Source organism: Solenopsis invicta, chromosome 4, assembly GCF_016802725.1.
Source record: "Solenopsis invicta isolate M01_SB chromosome 4, UNIL_Sinv_3.0, whole genome shotgun sequence".
Taxonomy (NCBI): domain Eukaryota; kingdom Metazoa; phylum Arthropoda; class Insecta; order Hymenoptera; family Formicidae; genus Solenopsis; species Solenopsis invicta.
The window spans coordinates 27,846,683-27,871,699 of NC_052667.1; the positions used below are offsets into that span (position 1 = coordinate 27,846,683).

The following is a 25,017-nucleotide window of genomic DNA, read 5'->3' on the forward strand; positions in this document are numbered from 1 at the left end:
TTTATTTTCGTTGCTGTTGTTTTATTGTTATAAATATAAAAGGTACATGAGACATTCATTACGTTCGTATCCCCGAGGTCGTTACATGACATTACTGCGCCCTTTGAAGGCATATATCACTAGTAGTACGTGTGAATTCTTAATTTTACGAGCTTATTCTCTACGATCGATTATAAATACCTGCGGCTCTTTAGTGTTATGTCATATACATTGACTAGAATATGATGAGCGCAATTCGTAATTAAAATTACGAATCTGATAAACACCCCTGTAGAGCGTAATATTTTAAAAAGAGCAGAAGCTAAGTCGGGAAGCAGAAAGTTAATTCCATCATGAAATTACAGAAGTACAGGGTGCAGCCTTTTTTCCTCTATATATCACCTTTACGGCGACACGGAAATTAAATACGTACATGTTGCCATCTCCGCTGTCTTGTAGGCCTTTAGAATATCATCGATATATAATGCATGTTTCAATCTAATCGAACACTTGTCTCTTATATTTCCCTGCATAGTTTTCGAAAATACTCATTCTTCGAACGAGTGCGTGTCACGTTGCTTCAAAACAACTAAATTTAAGAAACGCGACGTCTTATTACTAAAGTTTTTATAGCACTATTTGTGGACAGCGTAATGAAGAATAAATAAATCTTCTCGTCAATATTGTAATGAATGCTCTTCGAATATCTTCTTTTTGGCGAAACATATTATTCACTAATTCACTTGCAGCTGCATAGCTTTCAGGTGTCTTCAATGTTTTACGTCAGTATAACAAGCTCACAACTTACCAGACCGTCGAACTAAATATACCACAGAAAACTGCATTTTCTTTCAGAATAGCACCAATTTGAGCTCACTCTGTCGAGTCAACCGACATCTTATCTTGTCCGTTGGATGTGCAATATTACATCTTGTTTTGAAAAAACGTCTATTCCTACTTGCGCAAGAAATATCCCATTCGTGGCAGTGAGAGCGGTCTTGCAGTTGCCTTCGATCATGTCTGGCAGCGATAATACGTTCAGCGCAATTTAAAACCAATTCGTTAGAACGATGGAGATTCATCCAGTCCTTGTATCATCTTACTGGGTATCCTTAAACATGCCATTAAAATAATATCTTGGAATATACGCTTAAAAATTTTTTACCGCAATAGAATTGCCGCGATAGGTACCTGACTATTATTCAGTAGTCGACGGTTCGCGCGTATCACGCTGTATGTATTAGAACCAATTATTATCAACTCCAAAGTTCTCAAGGCAAGACCAGATCTGGATATATGGTCATGTTCCAGCAAAGCTGATGATCTCGAACGTCTCCCCATCCGCCGTTGCCTTTGCGAAGTTTCGTTTTCTTCGCCGTTCCAGCGATCGTTAACGTTAATTGCGAAGGGAAAAGATGATTGCGCGCCGCATTCAAGACGTTTTGGACCTTCGCTATCACTGCCGTCGATTCACAATTATTCTTCTTATGATGCACCCCACTAAAAAATAAAACAACCAATTAAAAGCGTATCTACAGCATGTATCTATAGTATATATTGCTGTTATCTAGAAAAGATTGTCTAGAAAATAAAGAAATGACTTTATTTTATCTTTATCTAAATTATTAGGATTCTGTTTATTAAAGTTCTTTGTTAATCATTATATGATATGAATTGTGTATTCCTTCGACATTTTTCGACTTTAATATTTATATTTGCATATTATCCAAGTCAATAAAGAAACTTTTTTTTTGTTGGATTGAATTATTTGAAGAACTCTTGTTTTCAAGAAATAAAAATTTATAAATAAAAATATATTGTTTTCATATCCTAAATTGTTTTGCTCAACAGAGGCGTTATCTTAAAATAAATGCTGATAAGAATATGTATTATCAACTGGAAAATATATGTTACTGATAAATATAATAATAAAATCAGGCTATTTACTATCTTTCAATAAATAATAATTTCACTAATTAAAATGTAGAGACTAGATAAAACGATATATAATTTTATCTTCTGCCTAGATCAATTAAAAATAAATCATCTTTATTTTAGCTGTGATAAATTTAATGAATCGTATCTTTCTCTAGATAATTGTAAGTTATCTAACCGCAATACTGAACGTGTCGTTTGATAAAAGCTTAATTTTCATTAACGTTCGAAGGAAATAGACAAAGGGCTGATACTCACCATTCTCCGATATGGAAGACTCTCGGAGCTCTCATCGTCATCGTGATCAATCCGGATTCAGCGCGAGGCACTATCCCGGCGCCACGACTGGACGGCACGCACGTTTGCGCGATATACTGAAGACTCCAGTCCCAGTTGTAATCGTCGTACGAACAAAATTGCGCCGCGCATTTTCGTAATTTGTTCCATGTGACACGATTGAACGCCATGCCCATGTTGTGCTTGCTAGATATCCACGGAGTAACTTCCGCCTGTCCCAACAGAACGAAGACCATCGTTATCAAGTATCGATGTAAAAGTGATTACAAATTTCTTTTCCATCGTGTCTCTTGCATCACGTAAAATCTACTGAGGGAAATCTAATCCAGACTACGTATCTACAACTAAAGCGAACAATTGAGACAAAGTCAGAATTTCAGTCGCAAATATCTCCTATTAGGCTGAATTCAAGAAACCAGAACTTTGCCGTTTATTCTTGCCAAAGACACGGCTTGTGACTTCATGCGTGCGAAGATACTTCGTACGCTCACGGTAAGAACCGAGTCGATTGTATTATGACTTTGTATCGTGCATGTGACGGTAATAGATGCTCGGAACATGCACTATTGCCTGGGGGAGAAGTGGAAATTCGTCTACAGAGGCGTTCCACCTACTGCGTCTGGCATGGCAAGAATATATGCTCGCGTTGAACGTTGAATTGATGTGTTATGTTCACGAGGTTCGCATGGGTTCGCATACACGTTACTATTTTCTTTCTACAGAATAAAGAGCGCGCTTTTCCGGTCCTCTAATTCAACGTCAAGCAAGTCGGAGCCAACCAATCGATCGCCACGCAATGCGTCCTTTGCTGGTCGGATCGATGCGAGCCGGTGGAAGCGAGCCGTGCAAAATTTGCCAGTGTACAAAGTTTAACGGGGGAGAAGATGGGGGGAGGGGGGAGATTACTACTTGCATTTTCTTAATACGGTGGAAGGCGAAGCAAAAGAAAGAAAAAAGAAGAGATGGTGCGAGGCCAGGCGAGTAGAAAGAATCAAAATATGGACGGCAGGCGATTTGATGTTGCTACTCGGACTCGGGAATCGGTGGATTCGGAGAACCTTCTGATAATGGTTGTAGAGGCTGGGCAGGAGTTGAAAGGCCCACCCGGGCCCCGCTTGCATCGCGTTCTGATAGTAGGTGGCTGACACGCCACCGACGCCGACGCCGACGCCTCTGACGCCGCCACCGACGCCGACGCCAACACCACCGGTACTCCCGTTACCGATGCCGGCGGCGTTACCACCGGCGTTATTCACGCCGTCGCCACCACCGCCGATGACGGTGACGATGCCGCCGTATCCGTTGCCAACTTGCTGCCTCTGCGCCATAGCCGATGCTTCTTGCCGCTTTAATCCACGCAGCAACTCCTTCTGCAGAGCGCTATCGACGCCGAGGAACTAACGGATCGGGCGTGCGTGAAACATCGACACAGACATACTAATGGTGAACATATGATAACGTCGGATACGTTTAACGTCGTAATCGTGCAACGGTGCGCAACGACACGGTATTTCCGCTCTTCGAGATTTCTGCGTGTCGAATCAGAAAGAAAACAAAAAAATACGCTGTGAGAAAAGGTAAAAAAAACGTCTTGTTCGAAAGCGATGAGTCGCGTTTCATGAGCATGGTAACGCGCTAATTTTGCCAGATATTGTCACGCTACAAGCGCCAGCAACAATGTACTCGTGCGCCAGTGAGAAAATCGCCTTTGTCGTATACGCCTAATTATGATGAGGCAATGAATGCGTGTGTGAGAGCCGCTAAACAAACGTTAGATCGTCTACGCATTGTCGATCGCCTGTAAATGTGCCTCTCATTACGTATGCCCGCGCCCGGTATATATACTATATATTCGTTCGTCCTTATTCTGTGCGTGGAACATCGCGCAAAGCAAATTTAACGAATGTGTGCCAAAAAATACAGAAAAGTTCTCACCTTACGACTAAAATCCGTAAAATAGTTGTACGTCTTTAAATATGTACCCAACGACAGAACGTTGCATCTCTCGCAACTGAGCTTGCAAGTGCGCTCCATGAGTCTGAGCACGTGTAAGAAGTCTTCGGCGACGTAATGATCTTCCTCGAGGAAGAGGACCATCCCGGTGTGATTTTTCGTCACCGCCAATTGATCGAATACCCTGTTCGCTTTCCACCACCAGTGGTGCTTGGTCTGCGTAAACTTCGCTTCCCTGTAGTGGCCGTACAAGTCCGGATGTTTGGCGTTGGTGCATTTTAAATTTAAGGCCCTGCGGTTCGTGGAAGAGAGATAAAATTTTATTGAATTCAACGAATTCGAGGGAATTCGCTCGACACGTTACAAAAATGGCAAGGGCAACACGTTTTCGACTTACTGCTCTTTGCGAATATTTCGCGGACAGTCGTTGGGTCCTTCGCCGGGAAACGTATGGGGATGAGTCTGTATGCTGTGCGGATAGAAGATCTGCATGACCCTGCAAAAGTCGACGCTCTGCACGAGATAGTTGATGTCCGGATGCCAAATGTCGTGGCTAAATACGAGAAGGGCCTGCTCGATGTCCTTAGCTTGCGCCAGCGAGACGATAAGGTGCCGCAGATAAGTGAGCCGTGTGTGCACTTGAATGACTATAATTGGAGCGTCGCTGGCCAATGGCCCAAACGCCTCCTCGTTGTACACTTTTTGCTCCGCATTCGCTCGCTCGATTTTATGACGAATTTCCGCAATCTCCAACTCCGTAAGCGCTCCCGAGCTAGAAGCGTTCGCCAAGCTCGTCGACGCATTACGACCCTCCTTCAAAAACCTGAAAGCAAACGACGAAACGTTGGCGGAAGATGAACTAATTATTCACGTTATCGCCAATTAAAACTTTTCCCTAAAACCCTTGGCTTTTTTATTATCGCTAATTAAAAATTTCTCTAAAAGAGATAATTTTAGAATAATATGTCTTGAGAAAAAAAAAACAGATTTGCTTGATTTAACTTTTTAAAAGAGAGAAAGAAAAGTGATTATACGCTCTAATTAGGAATCAATGTATTATTTACCGATTCGTAGTGTTATACTTACAACTGTGATTATCAGATATTTTTATTTTGTATTTTATCATAGATTTTCGATATTAATAGTAATAGTAAATGCTACGATATAACACATTGTTGCAACATAAAATGCTACACGAAATATGCAAAATTACCTGTGCAACTCTTGAGGCACTAGGGAGAAAAGCGTCTCGTTCGATGACGATTGTCCGGAATCATCTCGACCCGTCAAACTGATCACGTGAAGTTGAAGCCAGAGGAACGTAGCCAGGAAGACAAACACGAGGGTCCTCAATAAAATTCCGCGACCTGATCTCGAACCTCCGGGGATTGCCGTTCCTACATGAACGTATCTTTCGTTAAATTTCTCATTAAACGGACAATACGTTTTCAGTGTTTCGTCAAGGTATAAAAGTCCTTTCTCTTAAAATCGATACGTGTTTCAGGATGTTTTTATAAAATAAATCTAATAAAAAGATAAACGGCATCTGAGTTCTCTCAAATCAACTCAACTTGAGGACTATCGTAACTCGAATCGATCCTAATTGAAATGAAGGAAGACGTTACTTAGACATAACGAGAAAACATAAAGTAGAAACCCCTGTATCTTCAAATCATACTTTATGTATGAATCACGTGATATCGGTTGTGCACCTACCTCCCGACTTTTTCCTAGTATATAGTGTACAGCCGGGGTACTGCTTCGCAAAACCTTGTGTGGTCGAGTCGTGAGCTTTTCCTGCGCACATAGATAATTGACCGATAACGTTAAACAAGCGTATACATACGATAGCGAACTAGTTTTCATCTATCGCTGGGTGCTCTATCGCTTTTACTTTCAATTAGCGATATCGTTAAAGAGTGAAATGTAAAATAATGTAACGCGCTGAAAACTGCGTGATATAACATAATATACTTTTTAATAAACAATATATTTGATACAGATATATTTTAAACATCACCAATTAATTTAATATACAAAATTTTACAATCTAGATAAAATTGGAATTTGTTTTATTTAAATTAATAATTTTAAGAGAGGTATATAAAATTAAAAATCCGAATATTATATCTTTAAATATTCGTTTGCCAAAACAATTTATACTCCTTTATTTAAAAAGGTTTTAACAGAAAAATGTATCAAATGGCTAAACGTTTTACTCTATTTTCAAAGGATAAAAAGTCCGAATTAAATATCGCGTTACATGTAAAATCATAATATAGCGTATAATTATTAATAAACAAAGTAACGCGTTCGATGCTGCGGAACGATGTATCCACTCGATAAATATCGCCAAGTGAGATGTACCGCAACAATGAGACCGACATGATAATGCTCTATGCGTATACAACTGAAATTCGTCGAATATTTGGCTGACAAACGGTTACGTCGCTTGGAACCCGATTTTATACGATGAAATGCGTACTACATAAAATTAAAATAGTATTATGGAGAGCATCTACATGGAATCGCACTGGACGAACAGAGAATTGCAAATTGTCTCTCATCATTCCTCAAATATTCGACCAACACGAACATCGTCGCGTTTATATAACAAATTTTATGTAACTCAGACTGTGCATTATCATACGTAACATTGTCACGGTATGTATCATCTTATTTTACATGTGATGATGCATGTACATAAGTTGACAAGCACTCGTCGAGTTTTTTATGTTGTCTTTACACAGAGTGGTGTTATAGAGATATTGCAAGCTATTTTCTGGGAGAATGTTAAAGATAAAACTTTTATCTTGGTTTTTTTTTTTAATTTAAGCTTTTTGTATAAAAACTACTATTGTTGGATTCAGAGACACGTTTTATTTTTTGTAATGCTTTAATACTGTTATTAAGACAAAGACAAAGAAATTATAGATAGAATGTTACATCTCAGATTTCTTTGCCATAATAATAAAAAATATTTTTTATAATCTTAACAATTTTATAATTTAGATTCAAACTGAATTTAAAATATATTAAAAATTTTATTACGACTTGAGCTCTTAGGTTCGTAAAAGTTTAATAAATTTCACTTTAACAATTGTACATGTTTCCACCTTAATAAAATCGAATAAAATAAAAATTGTATGTTTTTTAAAGTAATTGTATTTTCTTCATTTTAATAACTAATAATTTACGTGCAAAAATATCGAAGTAAAGTTAAGAGAAAATATTTTACAAAATATTCTATTTACAATCTCATCTATAATCTTCAGGAAAATGTCAGAAAATTTTCTTGTCTCAGTTCTTCTAAAAGATTTATCTCACTTACAAAAGATTTTGAAAAATATTAAGATCAAAAATTTTATCGTTAATGGTTTTCAAACAAATAGTTTCCGCTTTAAGCGAATCGTTCTACATACAACATCGTTTACAAATCATTTTGACTAAGCGCGTAGAACTTAGGCTATTTCTTTACTCACCTTTCATAGTGTCATTCCTAGGAGATCGTCCTGAAATAAAATTTATATAACGTGTTAGTGAATCGAGAAACTCGCAGGACAAATAAATTCAAATATCACAAACGTGTAAAAAGAAAATCACATTAACATAAAGATAAAATATTAGTTCCTTTTTGAGCAAGATAAAAATGATAAAGCTCATCATACACAATTTCTCATCAAATTTTCCGAGAAATTCAATAGATTCTTCTATGTGCGTTGCACGAGAGAAAAGTTCAAAGCGTGCGTTAAAACGCAGAATATCTCGTGTTAATGTAATAATACGCGACAGCGGATTGTATAGGAATGTGCAATGATACTGTCAGAGATCTCGTTGAGATACATTTGAAACGTGAGAAAAGCTCTGATGTTATTTTAAACTTTTGTATAATTCATTGATAACAAAGAAAAAGATCCGGCAATCAACGCAGTTGCTATTCTGTTTCACAAAGAGAATTACACAATTTTTAACAATTATAATTTACGTAAGAATTATACAGTTTTTATAATTGGCTTGTATGATAATAAAAATTGCTGCAGGCTGTATGGAGTTTTATTTGCCGAACCGCAATTAATCCAAAAAAAGTCTTTGCTTTAATATCCTCTACCACCTCCTCTCATTTGATTTTTTATAAAAGCAGCATTTTCTTTCAGAAACCAAATCTATCTAAGCTCTCACTTAGCATATATGTGTATTGGACTTTCTCGAAACTGTTTGGCGTATACGTCGCAAAAGATCTTCTCTTTCTCAGGAAGTACACTATCAAGGTAAAAATATTTACGTACAAATACACGATACAGAAATATATTTTTTTCCTCTATTTTCCTCCTCGTTTATGTGTTAGTACATGCACTAAGAAAAAAAGATGTAAACTTAATTAAATTTTTTCAGTTCAGAGAGAGAGAGAGAGAGAGAGAGAGAGAGAGAAAATATTTATTTATTTTAGTTAAATATATATATATATAGTTAATTTAAATACATAAATGCGTAAACCAAAGTTCAAGAATTTTATATATTTAAGTAAAATATATAAATACTTGAAATAAAACAATTTAATTAAATTAAAAAACTTAACCAAGTTAACAACTTTTTTCTCAGTGTGAATTTTAATTAAAAATGTGTATTATTATTGTTTAATTTGTACAACTATTTATTACATTTAACTGTTACTATCGCTTACTGACATCATTAAAGATAACAATTATCTGTCTGCACAGAAAAAAATTAAAATCAAATCAATAATTCATTCTACATATACACAAGAATATAAAATCTTTTTAAAAAAAATTATAATCTTAAACAGAGATAATTTGCTAACACAAAGAAAAGTTGTTTCTTCGCTTTGTCTGTTTAAGATTATCAAAATCTTTCAAGATTTATATTCTTTATATATGAAATAATTGTTTATCACATAAAAAAATAAATTCTTAATTCACGTATATTTTTATTTTTGAATGCTGTTTGTTTTCATTTAAGTATGAAATGCTCTCTTTAATTACAACTGTTCACTTGCATTAATAATAAATATCTGTGCGAAGTATATTTTAGTCTTAAGATCATATTCTTGTTTCTAATATCATATTGTTCTCACGACAAGCTTTTTCTCCTTCTTTGGTAACCTTTTTTCATATAAATAAATTTTTAATTTAGATAAAAAGTTAATAAATTAAAGTTTATGTGTTTCAAAAATAACAAGTTAAAGTTAAAAATTAATCATTTAAAATTAACTTAAGTTAAAAATTATTAACTTTATTATTTAACTTTTAGTTTTTTAATTACCCAACCCTGTAAATGAGTTACAAGAATTTGTAACGCTGTGCGAAGCAAATAAATCTCCCTAAAAGTCGTTGATCAAGAAACGTGGTAATCTTGTGTAGCGGGAGATTCCGCATTACTCAAGACCCAAAGCGCACGTGCATGTCGTCTGTTAAAGCCCCTCTCGGGTCGTTGACCGCACACAATCCCGCCAGACAGGCGCACGTGCGCGCGGCCTGGGCCGCCTCCCCACTCTCCGTCGACCGAAGAGAGTGGGGAGGCGGCCCAGACGGGCACATGTGCGCGGTCAACGACCCGAGAGGGGCTTTAACAGAGGCATGCACGTGTCTTGAGTAATGCGGAGTCTCTCGCTACGCAAAACTACCACATTATTGTCACTCATTTATAAAATTAGATAATTAAACAACTCAAAGTTAAATAATAAAGTTAATAACTTTTAACTTAAGTTAATTTTAAATGATTTAATTTTTAATTTTAATTCAGGAAAAGTCACATGTAATAGACGGATAGATATTAAGACGTTGGGTATAAAAATAAAAGAAATAAAATAATGAAAAATAAAAGGAAAAAAAAAGAAAGTTCTTAAATATGCAAAAAAGATGAAAATGGAGAAGAAAAAGGAAAAAAGGGGGGAAAGAATTTAAAATAAAAAAATCCATATTTTAATAATATTAATCATTAATATAACATTTGTTATAAAAAGTAAAGATTAGAATCATAACCCGGCATTGTAAGATTAAAGAAACATTACATAAACCTTACATTGAAACATTATAACATTGTATAAAAGTTACAAAAAATTTCTGCAATGTTACTACAAACTTACGGTAACGTTAAAATATCCGCGATTTTAAACCTGAAAATCTTTATGATGTTTCGGACTATTTGGGATCGTCTACTGGTTTTACTGGTAAAAGAAACGAAATGCAGCACTAGTAATTTTCACTTCTGCCAACTACATTATTTTTATTAGCAATAACCAAACCCATTTTCAAATAGACTATCAATGATTATAAAATAAGTGAGAAAATAGTTTCGTAAGTGAAATATTATATTCACAGAGTATGCCTCCAAAATGTGATTCAAACTTTCAAAGATAATTAAAATGTTCAGCTCGTCCTACCTAATCTATATCGATAATTAACAGACGGCCGACTTTGTCATAGTGATAGACGGCCGGTTGCCTGTACATACACACAGGCGGATCTGTCGCGACGGATCTGCCGCAGCAGACCCGTCCGCATTGAAGAAAAAATAATCCTAATACAAGCATATTTAATGTTAAATGAGCGTAATTCTTTAAATAAAATAAAATTTGTTTTCAATTAAGAATAATTTATTTTTAATCAAAGATTATTTATTCTAGGCGCTGCACGCTGTTCTGAGTTCATAAAATATTCTTAGATTCTTAGATTATTTCTTTAAGAATTTATTATTTTGTATAATTAAATACTAATTTTTTCTGTGTGGCGATATATGTATAAATCGCAAAATTATCACGCACTTTTTATTGTTAAGCGATGCGAGAATAGCGCAGATGCCTATCGTAGATAAGAAACTTGTGTGCCGATTTATCAGGTATGTGCACCTTTCTCAATCGAGGGCCATAAAGTATGACATGCATTGCGCGCATTTGCATAAAGAGTTTATAAGGCAATGACGGTATTCCGCGACATTGCGGGCTGAAGATAAATGCGTGGCTTCCGTGTACTAAGATGTTTATGATAATGCGATGCTCGATTCACCTTCAAAGCGTGACAGCAAAATGACGATACATAATCTTTCTATTATTGCAATATAACTTTCCTCTATACGTTAATTATTTTGCATGAGAAATTTCTTCTTTTAATATCAAAAACGAATTGATAATATTCGATTGATTGTAAGAAATTTGTATTGCACTTTGAAAAGTTTATCTCCAAGAAAATGTCAGAAGTTCCAAGAAAATTGAGTCTTCAAATTATGTAAAAAACGATGAAAGATTATACAACATGCGCCACAAACGTAATTTTGTAGATAATATGTGTAGATTAAAACGTATCTACATAAAAGTATCGCTTTTAAATGTTGTTTTTTAAGTTTGTTTTGCCGACATCTAAAAATAAAATTGTGACATAAGAAAAGATAAGTTGCAGTAATACATACTAATGCATATCTTTATAGCTCGACTAAATTCTATAATTAATAAATTCGTCAGTACGGAATGCAAATACTTTATTAAAACAACAATGCACTCTACACCTGAGTAATATTGAAATAAAGATTTTAAAATAAAATGGAAAAAAATCGAGTTGAAGAGAATCACTGTAAACAAAAACGTCTCAAATATCACTTCTATATTTAATTGGATCCGATAATTCGAATAATTGTATTTTAATACCGCAAAAATACATCTTTTATCCCACCGAATTTCATTTGTAAACCACGTCGTAGATAAAATTAAAGGTGCATTCGTTTACATACATACGTGAAGATAAACGTTCGACGAGCGACGAGATCGATAAAAAGCAAGCGAGAGAGAGAGAGAGAGAGAGATGCATAGAAAAAGAGAGATTTGAAATCGCGTGGGAAGAGAATTGGCACGATGGCGCACTCGAGACGAATAACTTCCAGCATTGCATAAAATTCCAGCTAGCGCTATCTCTTTCTCCCACTCTCTGATTTAGTCGTTATATTTATCGCGGTGACAATAAAAAGCTCGCGGCTATGTACAAGGCATCGCTTCTATCACTGGTCGCACGTGCAATCGTCGAATTCCGCTCGCGAATATCTACGATCCACTTCGTTTTTCTGGCATCTGTTCAACGAACGCCGAATTTCCTCGACCTGCTCGTTCTGCTCGAGCAGTCCGCTGCGATTCCACCAAATACGCGTTTGACATTTCGGTCAAATGATAAGTACTGCAGTGTGACAAAGACCGGTTTTCGAGATTTATGCTGAAATCGATGCACCATGCATACTGCATCACGAATAAAATCATGCATATAAATTGTCCCAATATCATAACGTTTTTTTAGAAAATGCACGAATGCTTTTTACCAATGCACCTCAAATATAACTCAAGTGCATCGTTTCCGCTAAATTTAAAACAATGCTCACGCTAGTAATATTTTAATGATATACCGACGTTTCGCAAGTCACGTATTATCGAGGTTTTGTTAAATTCATAATTTTTAGTCGCATTTTTTCACACTTTTTAAAAATTTTCCCATATATTTCTTTTTCGAAAAAGGAATTCTAAAACAACGAGAAAAAATAACCAGATTTCGATTAAAAAAAAATAATATTGTATCGTCTAATACTGTTGTGAGATTATCTCGCTACTCTCGTAAGTATTATAAAGAGACAGTGATATCAGTAGTAAAATAACATAGTTATCTTGCTCGAAAGACTTGTAAATAATATTATCAATTATCGTTACCTCGGTGAAGAAGAATGAAGCATCGTTCGGCCCTCCATTTTCACGAAATCTGGAACACATGGATATATTCCAACGCGCGTGTTCAAGCAAACATATACGAATTATACAATTGCATTTATTTCTAGCAAAGTATTTGAGAGTAATATTATACTTTACGAAATAAAATAACGTTTCCAATATACTCATTTGCTAATTGATACTGCGGAACGTAACAAATTATTTAGAATTATTCAGTAAAATAAAACGAAAAAAGATAAGAAGAGAATAAAAACGAAATTAAACTATTCATCTTCTTATTGCATTTATATTCATATCAATCGATTTATCTGAAAAATAGATAGATAAGAATACTGCATGTGTATATAAGTTAATAGGAAAATTAGATTATCGATCTTATTATCGCGAATTGAAACGCGCATAGGTACCTATAAAAGCGTTCTAAAAAGACGATTTATCAATGTCGCACATTATGCTTAAGTGGAGCATGTGTATATAATACGATACGGATGGACGTGAAATTAAAACTACGTTATGAGCTGTATACCAGCTAGTCGTGTGATATCGATCCGATATTGTTCCGCTTAAATGAGCCTTTACATGGTAGTCTTTACAAACGTGACAGTATCCATATAATACATATTAGTACGATTTATGAATGAACCCTATATCATATTGCACTCTCGATTCCCAAAAGCAATAAAAAAAGGACTCGAAATATTTTTATCTCTTAAAATCTTAATTAAATTCATTTCGCCAGCTGCTCATTAATGATCATCGTGGTGGAGAAAGGAGAAGAGAATAGGAGATAGGAGCGAATGGCCCGAAATTACTTTATCGCGTGTGTACATGCCCCAATTCTTTTGTAAGTGATGTAATTAATTATATTAATTACCTTTCGCTTATCTTGTAACACGTGGAGCAAAGTAAAAAAATTTTGCTGAAACTTCTCTTTCATTGTCTCTCACTGCGAAAATACTTTCATCCTTCCATTAGGCGTATACAATAACTGAATTCCTTTTTTCTAATGACTTATTTTTATACACACAATAAAATTGCCCTCCATTTAAGTATTTTATTACACATTATAACACAATGTAATTTTACTGAAAAGTTTTCATTATATTCCACCACTAGAAGAAAAATTTTGTAAAATATCTTTATCCTTTGTTATGCGAGTACAACTTATGATTCATTTTCTTAAAAATAAAAATCGTTATCTTTAATTACTTCCCACTTATCTCTTATCACAGTGTTATAATACCGCAATAATCCACAACATGATTTTGCTCAAGTGTTCTTTTATTATTTCTATCTAGAAAATATTTTTACAAATATTTACAAAAATTTGTATAAAAAAGTAAAAACTGTTAAATCTTCAATGTTTATTTATGCTTAGCTTTTCCTAAGCAATTAGCTGACGTAAAATTAAAGTAAGCGCCTTACAGTGAAAGAAAAAGTAGAAATGTTCGTTGATCTGTGGACGCAAATCAATCGAAATGGAAGGTAGACTGGTTCAACCTTGTTTTGCATGTCTTTATAGCAAACCTGCTTTATAGCAAACTTGACCTAGACCATGACATTATCCGCATAACATTTTTCATCTAAAATTTAAAGTGTATACCGCAAAAATATTCAATAACAGAAAAAATGCGAAAAGAACATAATAAAATATTCACAGTTGAGAAAGATTCGTTCCAAATACAGCAGGCAATTCACAGATTGAAAATGCAAGAATGTTCTAAATAAAAAAAAAAAAGAAAGAAAGAAAGAAAAAGAACAATTAACGATTCCCTCTGAGACCGTTTTCCGTCGCTTCCTGTCAAACGCAGTTTAATTACGAGCGCACGGTGCAATAACGAGATGGTGAACGTACCATTGCGATCGAGACGAAGACGACGACCGGAAATTTGGGTCCTTTCATTCGGTGGGCGCGTGCCTCGCTCCAACACTTTTGACGGACGGGTGCACCGTCTATTTCTGTGTTTCTCGGAGAAGATGTTATAGTTGTTATCGCGCCGCGCATGGCGTTGGTACTGTTGGTCGCCGGTGAATAATGCATCGGATCGTCAGATGCATGCATATATCGGTGAGGCGTGTGTGCTCTCGTATACACACAGGGGAGAGGAGGCAATAGGTAGATGTTCCGACATATGCCTCCAAAGCATACGTGTGTGTTTGTATGTGTCGGTGCGGTTATACTCCATGCGGTAATATTACCGCGGTGTCCCTGAATATCGATTCACCGGTATATCAATAAATGTATGCGGCGTGTCTTTTTTTTTTTACAATCCGACATTCTCATAATCACTTTAATCGTTTCCTCGATGTACAGTGCGCATTGTGACGAGCGAGTACTAACGACTCGACTCGTTACAAGCGTGACCTAACGAGTCAGTAATTTATAAGACCTTTGTACGATATTTATAAATTACAAAAAACCTAGGCAAATATATGAAATCTAAGATTTCAATCTATGTTAAATGATGTGTTAATAGTGTTAATAGATACGTGACACAAGATTATTTCATTTTTATCGTTTCGAATCGTAAACACACGTTTCGTAATTGCCATAATCAGCCTTTCGTTTCAGACTTTATGCTACGATACGTTAAATTGTACGTGAAAACTCGATAATTGCAGAATTTGAAGGCGCGGAAAATTCTTTGAACGCAATTCGGCGAAAGCGGTTTTTTTTTGCGGATCTTCGAATTTTTAACTTTCACCTCTCGCGGCTTTTCAACCAGAAAAGTCTCACTTTTCACGCTAGAGTCCCGTTGGCAATCACGAAACTCCAAGTGAGCTTGCATAATATCATGTTTCAGGTATAGCTAACGCTTATATAGACATTTATATATGAGTGATTCACTCGAGTCACTCCATGCAATATCACCGGGATCTGTATATCCATGTTACCGAAATGTTTTCATATTCACGCGAGAATTCCCGCAAACTCAACTACCATAGAGCATTATCGCACTCGATAAAGATTAGATGTATATGATATGATATGATGACTATACACTTAATAAAATGACTATGACGTTACGATAAGAGTAAACTTTTATAAATTTTGACGAGATATGTCACACGCGCGTTTTATAATCTATTAGAGCTTGTTCCACTTACTGTACGCTAAAGAAGAATCGATAACTTCGATAAGCATTGCTGAGAAATCTATTTACAAATATTAAACGAATAAAAAAAGGGCTCTTTTTTTAAACAGCTGAGGTACCGCCGACATCAATTCTATCTCACAAGTTACGAAATTATTCGCACTGTGAAATTATCGTAAATTATTTTTTTTCCTTCTCCAAGTCTAGAAAAGAAGAGTATATCACGGAGGGGAGATAAACGATTCGCGCGTTAATCGTGCATTTAGCAAAATGACAATGGTACCACAAAACTAAAATAAATTTTAAAGAGATCATACATTTTACAATCAATCGGCGCTTACTCATTTATTGTGCGTTAAAAAAAGGATAAATAAGCGTCGTTGAGAAATCGATTAATATTCAGAAACGGAAAAGGTCCTTTTTTTTTTAAACAGCTAAAATGCCGACGTCTCGACATCAATTCTATCCCACAAATTACGAATTATTCGCACGGTGAAATTATCATATAAATTGTCCCTTTCCTTCTCTGCGAATATAAAGAAACCATTCGCAACCTAAAAAAAAAACGCGGACAAGGATACACACGTCTAACAATAGCACCGACATTCGTATTGCCGTCGAACGTTTTACCATCCGTTTATCGTAACTGAGGCGTGCTATTGTAAAAAATCGTTACACGTTTCGGTACAAGATGCTGCCGATGTGCCGTGCTGCGCGCGCACACGTAGATACAGCAGGTAAACGAGATTGCACCCGCGATATTCCGCATCGGGAATGCATAAGATCTGCATTCGACAAAAACGCTATTCTCTAAATGCGTTTCCCAACCGCGAGATTGCACCGTGAGATTTTTCCTCGCGCGCTCTTCCGAGAGGAAACCGTAGCAGAGGGCCGCCCGCACGCGATATCTCACCCGACGATCACCGCCCTTTTCTTTCGCGGATTATTTATTCCTACGGGGAGAGAAGGCCAAATATAACGTGTGTACAAATCATTATCGCACGCTACCGCCCACTCGTCACGTTAACCAAAAGTCTCGGCTTAATGGCATGGAATGGTTCGATCCGACGTCCGGACACGGCTCGCTTATCGCGATCGGCCATGTGCGATCGCCGGATAACGAATAATCAAAATTTAATTTTCTGAGTCACGAATGACAGTTACGTAACAGTCACTGTAAAAATGCTTTATTGCGGCTATACGTTTTGGAATAAACTGCGTGGAAAATATTTAGTTACATACGATTACATAGTGATCTAAAAGTATAACAGAGTACTTGAATATCGGAATCAAATATTTTTAGGACACGTTATGTTTCACTAGAAACGATTGTTGTTGAAAATAAAATGAATTAAAAAATTCGGCTCAATATTATCTATAATTGGTTACCTCGCAAAGAAGAATCTATAAAGAAAGAGTCTGTCTAAAAGATGATGTCTTGAAAACGTATGAGTCCAAATTTCATGAAATATTCCGAACGAATATATCAGTGGGATTTAAAATAAAAGGGAGACGGTCGAAGTTGATCGAAGTAATCTAACTTAAATGAAGTTAATCGAAGTAATCGAAGTTAAAGAGTAGCACTGCGGCAATTGCAGTTATCTCGGTGCAAAAATCTCGTAGGAAACGACCGACCGGCAACCACAGCGGCTCATTACAAAACCCGTATCGTGTTTTTTTTCCGGACTCAGACCGGCGCGCGGCGCGGCGCGGCGCCCAGATCGGTGCAAACAAATAATTAGTTTCTCAGGCTCATCGTCGCTTGGAACCGGAAACTGCGTACGTTGCGGTTAACGGCAGGACGAGATTGCGGTATTAGCGCGATACCGGGTGAGAAAACGGACGGCGGGCCAAAAGGAACAAAAATAGCCATTCGCTCCGTCCTTGTTCTACCGCACGCTTTCCGGCTTTTCGCATAGCTTACGATTCTCGGAAGGAGAGACGCCTGCTCGGTCTCATGCATGCTCCCGAGAGTGCATGCAAATCGAGAAGCGCAAGGCCGGATACTTCGACCGTGAAAAACCGGCACTGGCAGCCTAGAGAAAAAAAAAAAAAGAACAGTCCATGACGAGCGCGAGAGACTTGTTCTAGAGCGCGCAATGCGCCGTAATCATATGCGGTGATGTAACCGGAGTATCGTGACTTGTAACATCGATTTCTACTGCGTATCGCACGTACGATCAAAGGAATAATTGCTAGTATCGTAATTGATTATGCGTGCTCTCGGAATAGTGAGTTTTTCCTGCAGAGGAAAATGAGACGAGAAAAGAAAATGCAATGTAAACGATCTGCATTCAATTATTTTTCACTCGTATGAATTTTCCAATTAAGACGTTAAGCCGACGTCGAAATAGTATCGTAAAGTAATTTTTAGTAAAGTAATTTTTTCTATTAATAAGGGAAGCACTTTATTCACCGCGGTAGAATCAGGATGTTGGATAACGATGCGACACAATGCGGAGCTACGTATAAAAGCGTTCGCCAGCAGGCACATTCTAACGATATAGTCTTCCCTCACGGAAACTGAAATATTGTAATATTTTATCACAAGGTTCCACTGAAAATATCTTTCTCGCGGTTTTTACATTTTCAACATTGAATATTTTTACAACCGGGTCTTCAATTACACATTATCTACATTTCAATAAATTCTGCTAAAGAATAAAAACACATTTATTGTTTTTTCTTCATTTCACTTCTTTTGCCGTTTTTTTTTCTGAAGCTTAATTCTCCGAAATTCCCTTTTTATCAATCGCCCTCAACTTTGTAACTTTGTGACGTTTACGAAAGGAAAAAGTAATTAGTCTTAGTTCACACTTAGTTCACAGGAATCGCCTCGTTTTTATCAAGTATACCTATTATCATATACATCCTAGATAAATACTATTTATATTCATGTACTGTAAAGAGTTTCTAATTTAAATGCAATAGGAAGAAGCGTTAATGAAGGCGACTATGCCGTAAAGTGCTAATGAATGTTAAGGATTCAATTCTCGTCCACATGCCATTTATTAACGTTTCATTTTGTTCTCAATTATAATAAAGTTCTTAAGCGTTTAAATAATCACTAAAAAAATGTTTGCAAGTAAACCCATAATATTTTGGCTGCAAAAAATTAACTAAGGTAGATAAATAATTAGCAAATATTGCATATATTAAGTATTTAACCAATCCAAATAACAGAGATAAAATTTATACCTAAACTGTTTGTAAAATTAAAAAAAAATTCTGTGGCGCCTATTCGCGTTAAGATCGATCATATTTGTCACATCAATCATATTTGTTATAAAATGACTGTATAATTGGTAATAACTTAAATTTTTTAGGATTGTTAAAATATATCACTGCTATAAAAATTCTATTTATAATAAACAATATTTTAGCAGATATAGAAAACATTGATAAATTTTTATTGTAACTCCTAGAAATCTACCTACGAGCATATTGGCAAAACATTTTTTTTTTGAGTGATTCAAAAAACTTGCAAATATGTCCATAATTTTGCCATTCATATCCGACAAGTCAAATTGTGTACAATCTTATAGATGTCGATATAATATTTATTTATTTGTCCCTGCAATTTTCCACGTTCGATTTTTCAACGACTATAAACGAATACAAATCGACGTTAATCGATCGCGTGCAAAGAGTGGCGCAATAAATTCTAGTATGCGGCTAGTTCCTCGCTTCTTCACTTATTCGCCATCAAATATGAATCTAAAAATATTAACAGGCGCGCACTTTGCTCGATCTCGTTGGATAAACGTTGGATAAACATGTCTAACAGGTTCCTATTTGTTGACGAAGACTTCAATCTTGTTCCGCGAAATAACAATTTTTCTTACTGTCGTTTACTGTAATATAAGGAGTATTTTTATCCGCAAAGAAAAATATCCTAAAAAAAATTGTCTACCGCTTTTCTACGAGATTACTGTTCGTTAATCCAATAACTCATTGATTTGTTTGATTCTTTGTTGAATATTAACTCGGAGCCTTTGACCGATTTGGAGTCGATTACTCTCATTCAGCATCGTCATGATTGTGGCAAAAGTCCAAGCATCATGAATCTTTCCTACAGTTAATGAGACGCTTTGTATAAGAAATTGACTTTCTTCTAGCTTTAACGGAGAGCGTAATGGCATTACGCATTTTTAAATAAAAGAATTCTTTTCTTTCCTCCTCAAGATTATCTGAATCTAAAAGATCAGGTTTAACAATTCTTATTCAATAAATCGATATTCTTCAATGATAACTGCTTTCCACCTTCAGGTGGAAAAGCACCAGACTATCTTGAAAAGCCTTGAGTACTTTTTGCTCTTCTTAACTGTTTTCCTTAGGGTAAAAGGATTCAGGACAAAGGTTATTTTCAAATAATTTAAGTATGTTGCAAAATAAGACAGAACAATTTTATCTTGAACCAAGTTTTATTCATAAATAAATCTGTTTAGGTAATTATCTCTGTAAATAATATTAATAATCTGGATCAATGAAAAATTCTGTTAAAATTAATTTTTCTTGAAATTAAGTAAGTTTAAGATTTTGTTATTTATTCTCCAAATCTGAATCAGTGAAATCTTACTGATTTGCAATGCTATACTTGCGATTGATCATTAGCGACTATTCATTGCCGTGTAGTGATTCTGATTTAGAGAGGAGCACTCTCATTGATCGAAATAGTGTTATCGTTGAACGACAGTGCATATATCACTGACTGATATAATTTTAACTCTGAAATCAAGCTTCATTGTCTTTCAATGATTCTGATTTAGAGAGCATGTATTTCTAAAGGTTAATATTGGAAAATAATATTTTTGCAAAATAATTGCAAAAAATCTATTTGAATAGATTAGAATGAAGAGATTAATAATCAAGTATAAACGTCTGTTTGTTTTTTTTTCCAATGCATTCAATAATTGTATCTTTGATAAACACTTTAAACACTTTTGCACGTCTCTCTTCGCAATTACATCCTCGAAATAAAAGCGAAAAATCAGGCAACGTCAATGAAACCGATTCCAAATCGGTATTCGCGTGAGAACGATCATCCTCTTAGCAGAAATAAAAGAAGGAAACGATACTATTTCAGTAAGTTCATTTCTCGAAAGCAATAGATAGACACGAGACGATATCGCGTCGGCTGTCGCGTACGTCTCGACTTTCACGGGCGTAGTTTCTCGCGTGTCCATGCCACTGAAATCGGAGCTCGACGAAACTATACCGGTTTCAATCCATCTCCCGCCTCCTCCTCCTCCTCCCCCCTCGTGTGTACGTGAGAGTGTGTATACGTTTGCTACGAGCCCTCCTTATCAGCGTTAGAGCAATATCGATCGTCCATGCCGTACCGGAGCGTAACACCCGCGTAACACACTGCACATAATGCGGCGCGGACGTTCGCTCGCGCGTCTCCTCGTGCGTGCTCGCGCGCGACAAGATGCACTCGACACCGTAGGTATACCTTTTTCCGTTTACGCGTGCTTTGAGATCGACCCTTCCGCCTACTCCGATTGACCTACAGAACGGGCCGATCGAACGAGCCGACGTATCTCTTGTCAAAACTACACAGTCGGCGCATGTCGACCACCCTGTTGTCGACGATACAGCAAAGCGATAAGCTAGACAGATCCGCGATGCGTAGTCCGCAATTAACGCTAAACGCCGCCGCGGTGTGTAATGACACTCCGGTTCCGTTCCGTTCGCGCGACACGTGACACGTGACACGACAATCGCATTCAAAAGAATGCAATTCCGAGAGTCTCGCGATCAAAGGTCCGCGTTTAATCCGTAATAAACAATGCGACATTCGTCTGTGCCGCAGACTCGAACGCGATCGACGTACAATGTATACGTCATGCGATCGTCACGTTCGGTGCCGTCATCGGCCGAGATTCGTGTGACCCCGCGGCGGCCAGCTGAGAACGCGAGATGCAATCGCGCGTAATTCCGCTGCACTCGTAATGAACGCATCAACGCGACGACGATCTCGGTCCTGCTATCAGCTGGGATGGCTGCAATTAAAGATTCGCGTTCGCCCGCTGCACGCCTCTACGTCTACGGTCGAACAAATAGCGCAGTGTAATTATCTCTGACACGCTTTTGTTTCCAATAGAATCGCAACTCGGTGTTGTCATCGGGCGAGGGTCGCACGAGGAAACGAGTCGGCGGCGCTTAGAACCTCCCCGTAATTACATCTCGCATTTAGCGTTAGACGCAATTCAACCGTGTTAAGTCCCGACGTTCATTTTTGCGACACGACCGTCCTCCTGTCCCATTCAGCAACGACACGCGCACGATACGTTGACGTTTAAATAGCCACGTTAACGATTGCGCAATTCGTTCTTCTAAAACTTATTTGCGGCACGTAACAAAAAGTAGTTGTATACGTAACACGGATTGTCGCGTCTAGCGCCAAACGCAATTTCGTTTCTCCGATTCCGACGATTCATTTGCAACACGCAACGCATAAAACTGCACACGTTGTCGGCCGCCGAGGCTCACGCCGCGCCGGCTGCATTCGCAGAAGAAAAAAAAACTCGTGTTCGCCCTACTTTTACCCTTAAATATATTCCGATACATCGATTCTGATGTATCGAGCCTCCAATTATCGTGTATTTTCTGCGCTGAAAATCACCGTAAACTCTTTTCTCTTTTTCCTTTTTAAAGAAATGTTCCCAATGTCTGCTTAACTTAAACAAACGCTACACGATTACATAGTCACGTTTACGTGTATACATGGCTCGGATTATAGCTGCGAAAGATATAGTCGAACGGTCGCTCGGTCCAGCGATGATCCGCGGGGGAGTCGGGAGAGTCGGGAGAGGAGGGATGGATATCGGGAACCGGGACAATGCGTCGGGAGACGAGAATACCAGCGGACGGAAGTGGAAATGGAAAGAGGCCGAGAGAGCAGCGAGCAGCGAGCAGCGAGCAGCGAATGTGTACGAATCGCCGACGAATCGATCGCGTAAGCCGTAAAAGCCGTAAAAGCCGTGAACGCCGACGACGTTCAGGGAGGAAAGGATTCTCGCACACTCACATGTCGTAGGATCAAGTGTCGTTCCGGGCGCAGCTTCCGGGGAGAGTGCGTTCCGGGGGCGGCGGTGACGGCGGTGACGGCGGCGGCGCCGATGACAAGGGACGTCGTCGTCGTCGTCGTTCGGCCACATGCAGCACGCACCGCGCACGCACTCGCGGAGCGTGGCAGCGTCGGAGAGACTGACCAGACTGACTCACGGCGAAGACGTGGAGGAGTCGACGCGCGTACTCGCGCGCGTTCCGCTCGGCTGTAACTCGCGTCACGCGGCACACGTGAGCCACAGCCGCGTGCGTGCGAATCCCTCGAAGCGCACCCGCGATACGCGAACCCACCCTCGACGACCGATGGCTCTCTCTCCCTCCGGTCGTGCGCGCGCGTGCGTGTGAAGTGGGGAAACGAAACGGAACGACGGCGTTCCCGTGCGTTCCCGTCCTCTCCGTCGACCGACGTCGACCGAGAGCCCGAGAGCGTTACGCTCGACTCGGAAAATAACCACGGCGGACAAACCCGCGTCTCTCTCTCTCTGTCCCGATTCCCGACGAGAGACGTATGCCAGCGCTCCGCAAACGTTGCGCGTGAGAGTCGCCTCTCTTGAGAGTTAGATGGTTTAGGGGGTTGCAGTCATGAGGAATCAAGTGGGGGGAGGCTGCTCTCGAGGGTGCTAACGGCGCCTAACCGATCAAATTTAGCAACGCTGACTACGAAATACGATGCCTCTTAATTTGCCAAGAGTCTCGTTGATAAATTAACATTGAATATTTGAGGGTAGAAGATAGATGTTCCGTATGTAGAAAGAGAGAGAGAGAGAAAAAAAAACAGTGACTGTGGATTTTTCTCGAGTGTAAATCGGATAGCAGAGATTGATCGAGTCGAGATTAATGAGCTGTTGGAAATATAAAGCTTTTTGAAGCTTTAATATACTTTTGTCGCCGCGTGTTAATCAATATTAATATTAGCCCCATCCGTGCATTACACAGCAGTTTACTTCGTTAATTTGTTTCAAAGTAATTAAAAGTCAAATAAATTAAAAGTAAAAGCATTCCCCAAACACCTCGTGTTCTACTTTCCTTATACCACTACTTTCTTTTCTCCTTTCGTTAACAGTGAATTTTATGAGTAATAAACATTATTATTACTATCGCCTAACTTTTTTGCGTTATTTACCATTTTTATATTTTACACAAACATTGTATAGTCATTCCTTTTTTTATTAAAAAAAACTTGACAATTTTTTAAAGGAAACATAAAACATTATCTCTCTATTCTGCTCCATTTATCTCAAATACATATAAAAACCGTGCTATTACTTTTACTATTCCTATTTTTTTTTTAATTAAATGGTTTCCACTTTCTTTCCAATATTTATAAAAAAATTGTAAAAATAGATGATAGAAATAAATATGGTATGTGTATAATTTGCAGAATGTTGAGTTAGAGAACCGCCAAGTTCAAAGAATCGTGCAGTAATGTTATTTATTTATTTTTTTAATTAAAAAGAAGAAAATACAAACGAGGTCTAGTCGATTTCTCAGGTATATTTCGTAATAACGCGTTTAGATCGCCATGCTGCCATCTAGGAAGCTTGTATTGCATCCTGAAATGAAATCGATATTTTACCTCCATTAGATTAAATAAATGTTTAAATTCTTACTAAGCCAATGAAATTTAAATTTAATGAAACAATGCCAAAACATTTTAAATTTTAATAAATGTTGCATATCACCTTGCTCTTTTATACGCTCATCAAAATTTAATTGTCAACAGTCGCCTTAATATCCGAATGTTTTCCACAGAAATTGATAAAATAGATTGCATATTAACATATCTTCAATTATTGATTTAGGTTGTACTATCAACGAAGAATAAACATCTGAGATTTCTTTGACTCAGCTAGTAATTTATCATAGAAGACTCGTTCACGTCGAGCTGTTACTTACTGAGCAAATCACATTAGGTGCCTAGTCTTTGCTTCTACAAGTCCTCAAACGCAAGTCCACCAGAGTAAATTT

The 25,017-nt window shown here is 37.4% G+C and overlaps 1 protein-coding gene across 5 annotated transcripts; it reads right to left on the reverse strand.

The window, feature by feature from the left end:
• Positions 1 to 23,502, reverse strand: LOC105196388 (alpha-1,6-mannosyl-glycoprotein 2-beta-N-acetylglucosaminyltransferase). Of its 5 annotated transcripts, XM_039448634.1 has the most exons (12): positions 23,009 to 23,498; positions 14,736 to 15,089; positions 12,863 to 12,911; positions 7,647 to 7,676; positions 5,881 to 5,961; positions 5,378 to 5,561; positions 4,562 to 4,987; positions 4,147 to 4,456; positions 3,270 to 3,608; positions 2,173 to 2,423; positions 1,171 to 1,479; positions 1 to 1,090 (listed from the first exon to the last, which is right to left on the reverse strand). In XM_039448634.1, the coding sequence occupies exons 4-11, from the start codon at positions 7,651 to 7,653 to the stop codon at positions 1,251 to 1,253; spliced, it is 1,827 nt and encodes a 608-aa protein (XP_039304568.1). In that variant the 5' UTR covers positions 7,654 to 7,676; positions 12,863 to 12,911; positions 14,736 to 15,089; positions 23,009 to 23,498; the 3' UTR covers positions 1 to 1,090; positions 1,171 to 1,250. The 5 variants fall into 5 exon arrangements, with proteins under 5 accessions (XP_039304568.1, XP_025988550.1, XP_025988547.1 ...); XM_026132765.2 differs by lacking the exon at positions 14,736 to 15,089 and having other exon boundaries at positions 1 to 1,081; positions 23,009 to 23,502; XM_026132762.2 differs by lacking the exon at positions 14,736 to 15,089.
• Between the last annotated feature and the right edge of the window lie 1,515 nt (positions 23,503 to 25,017).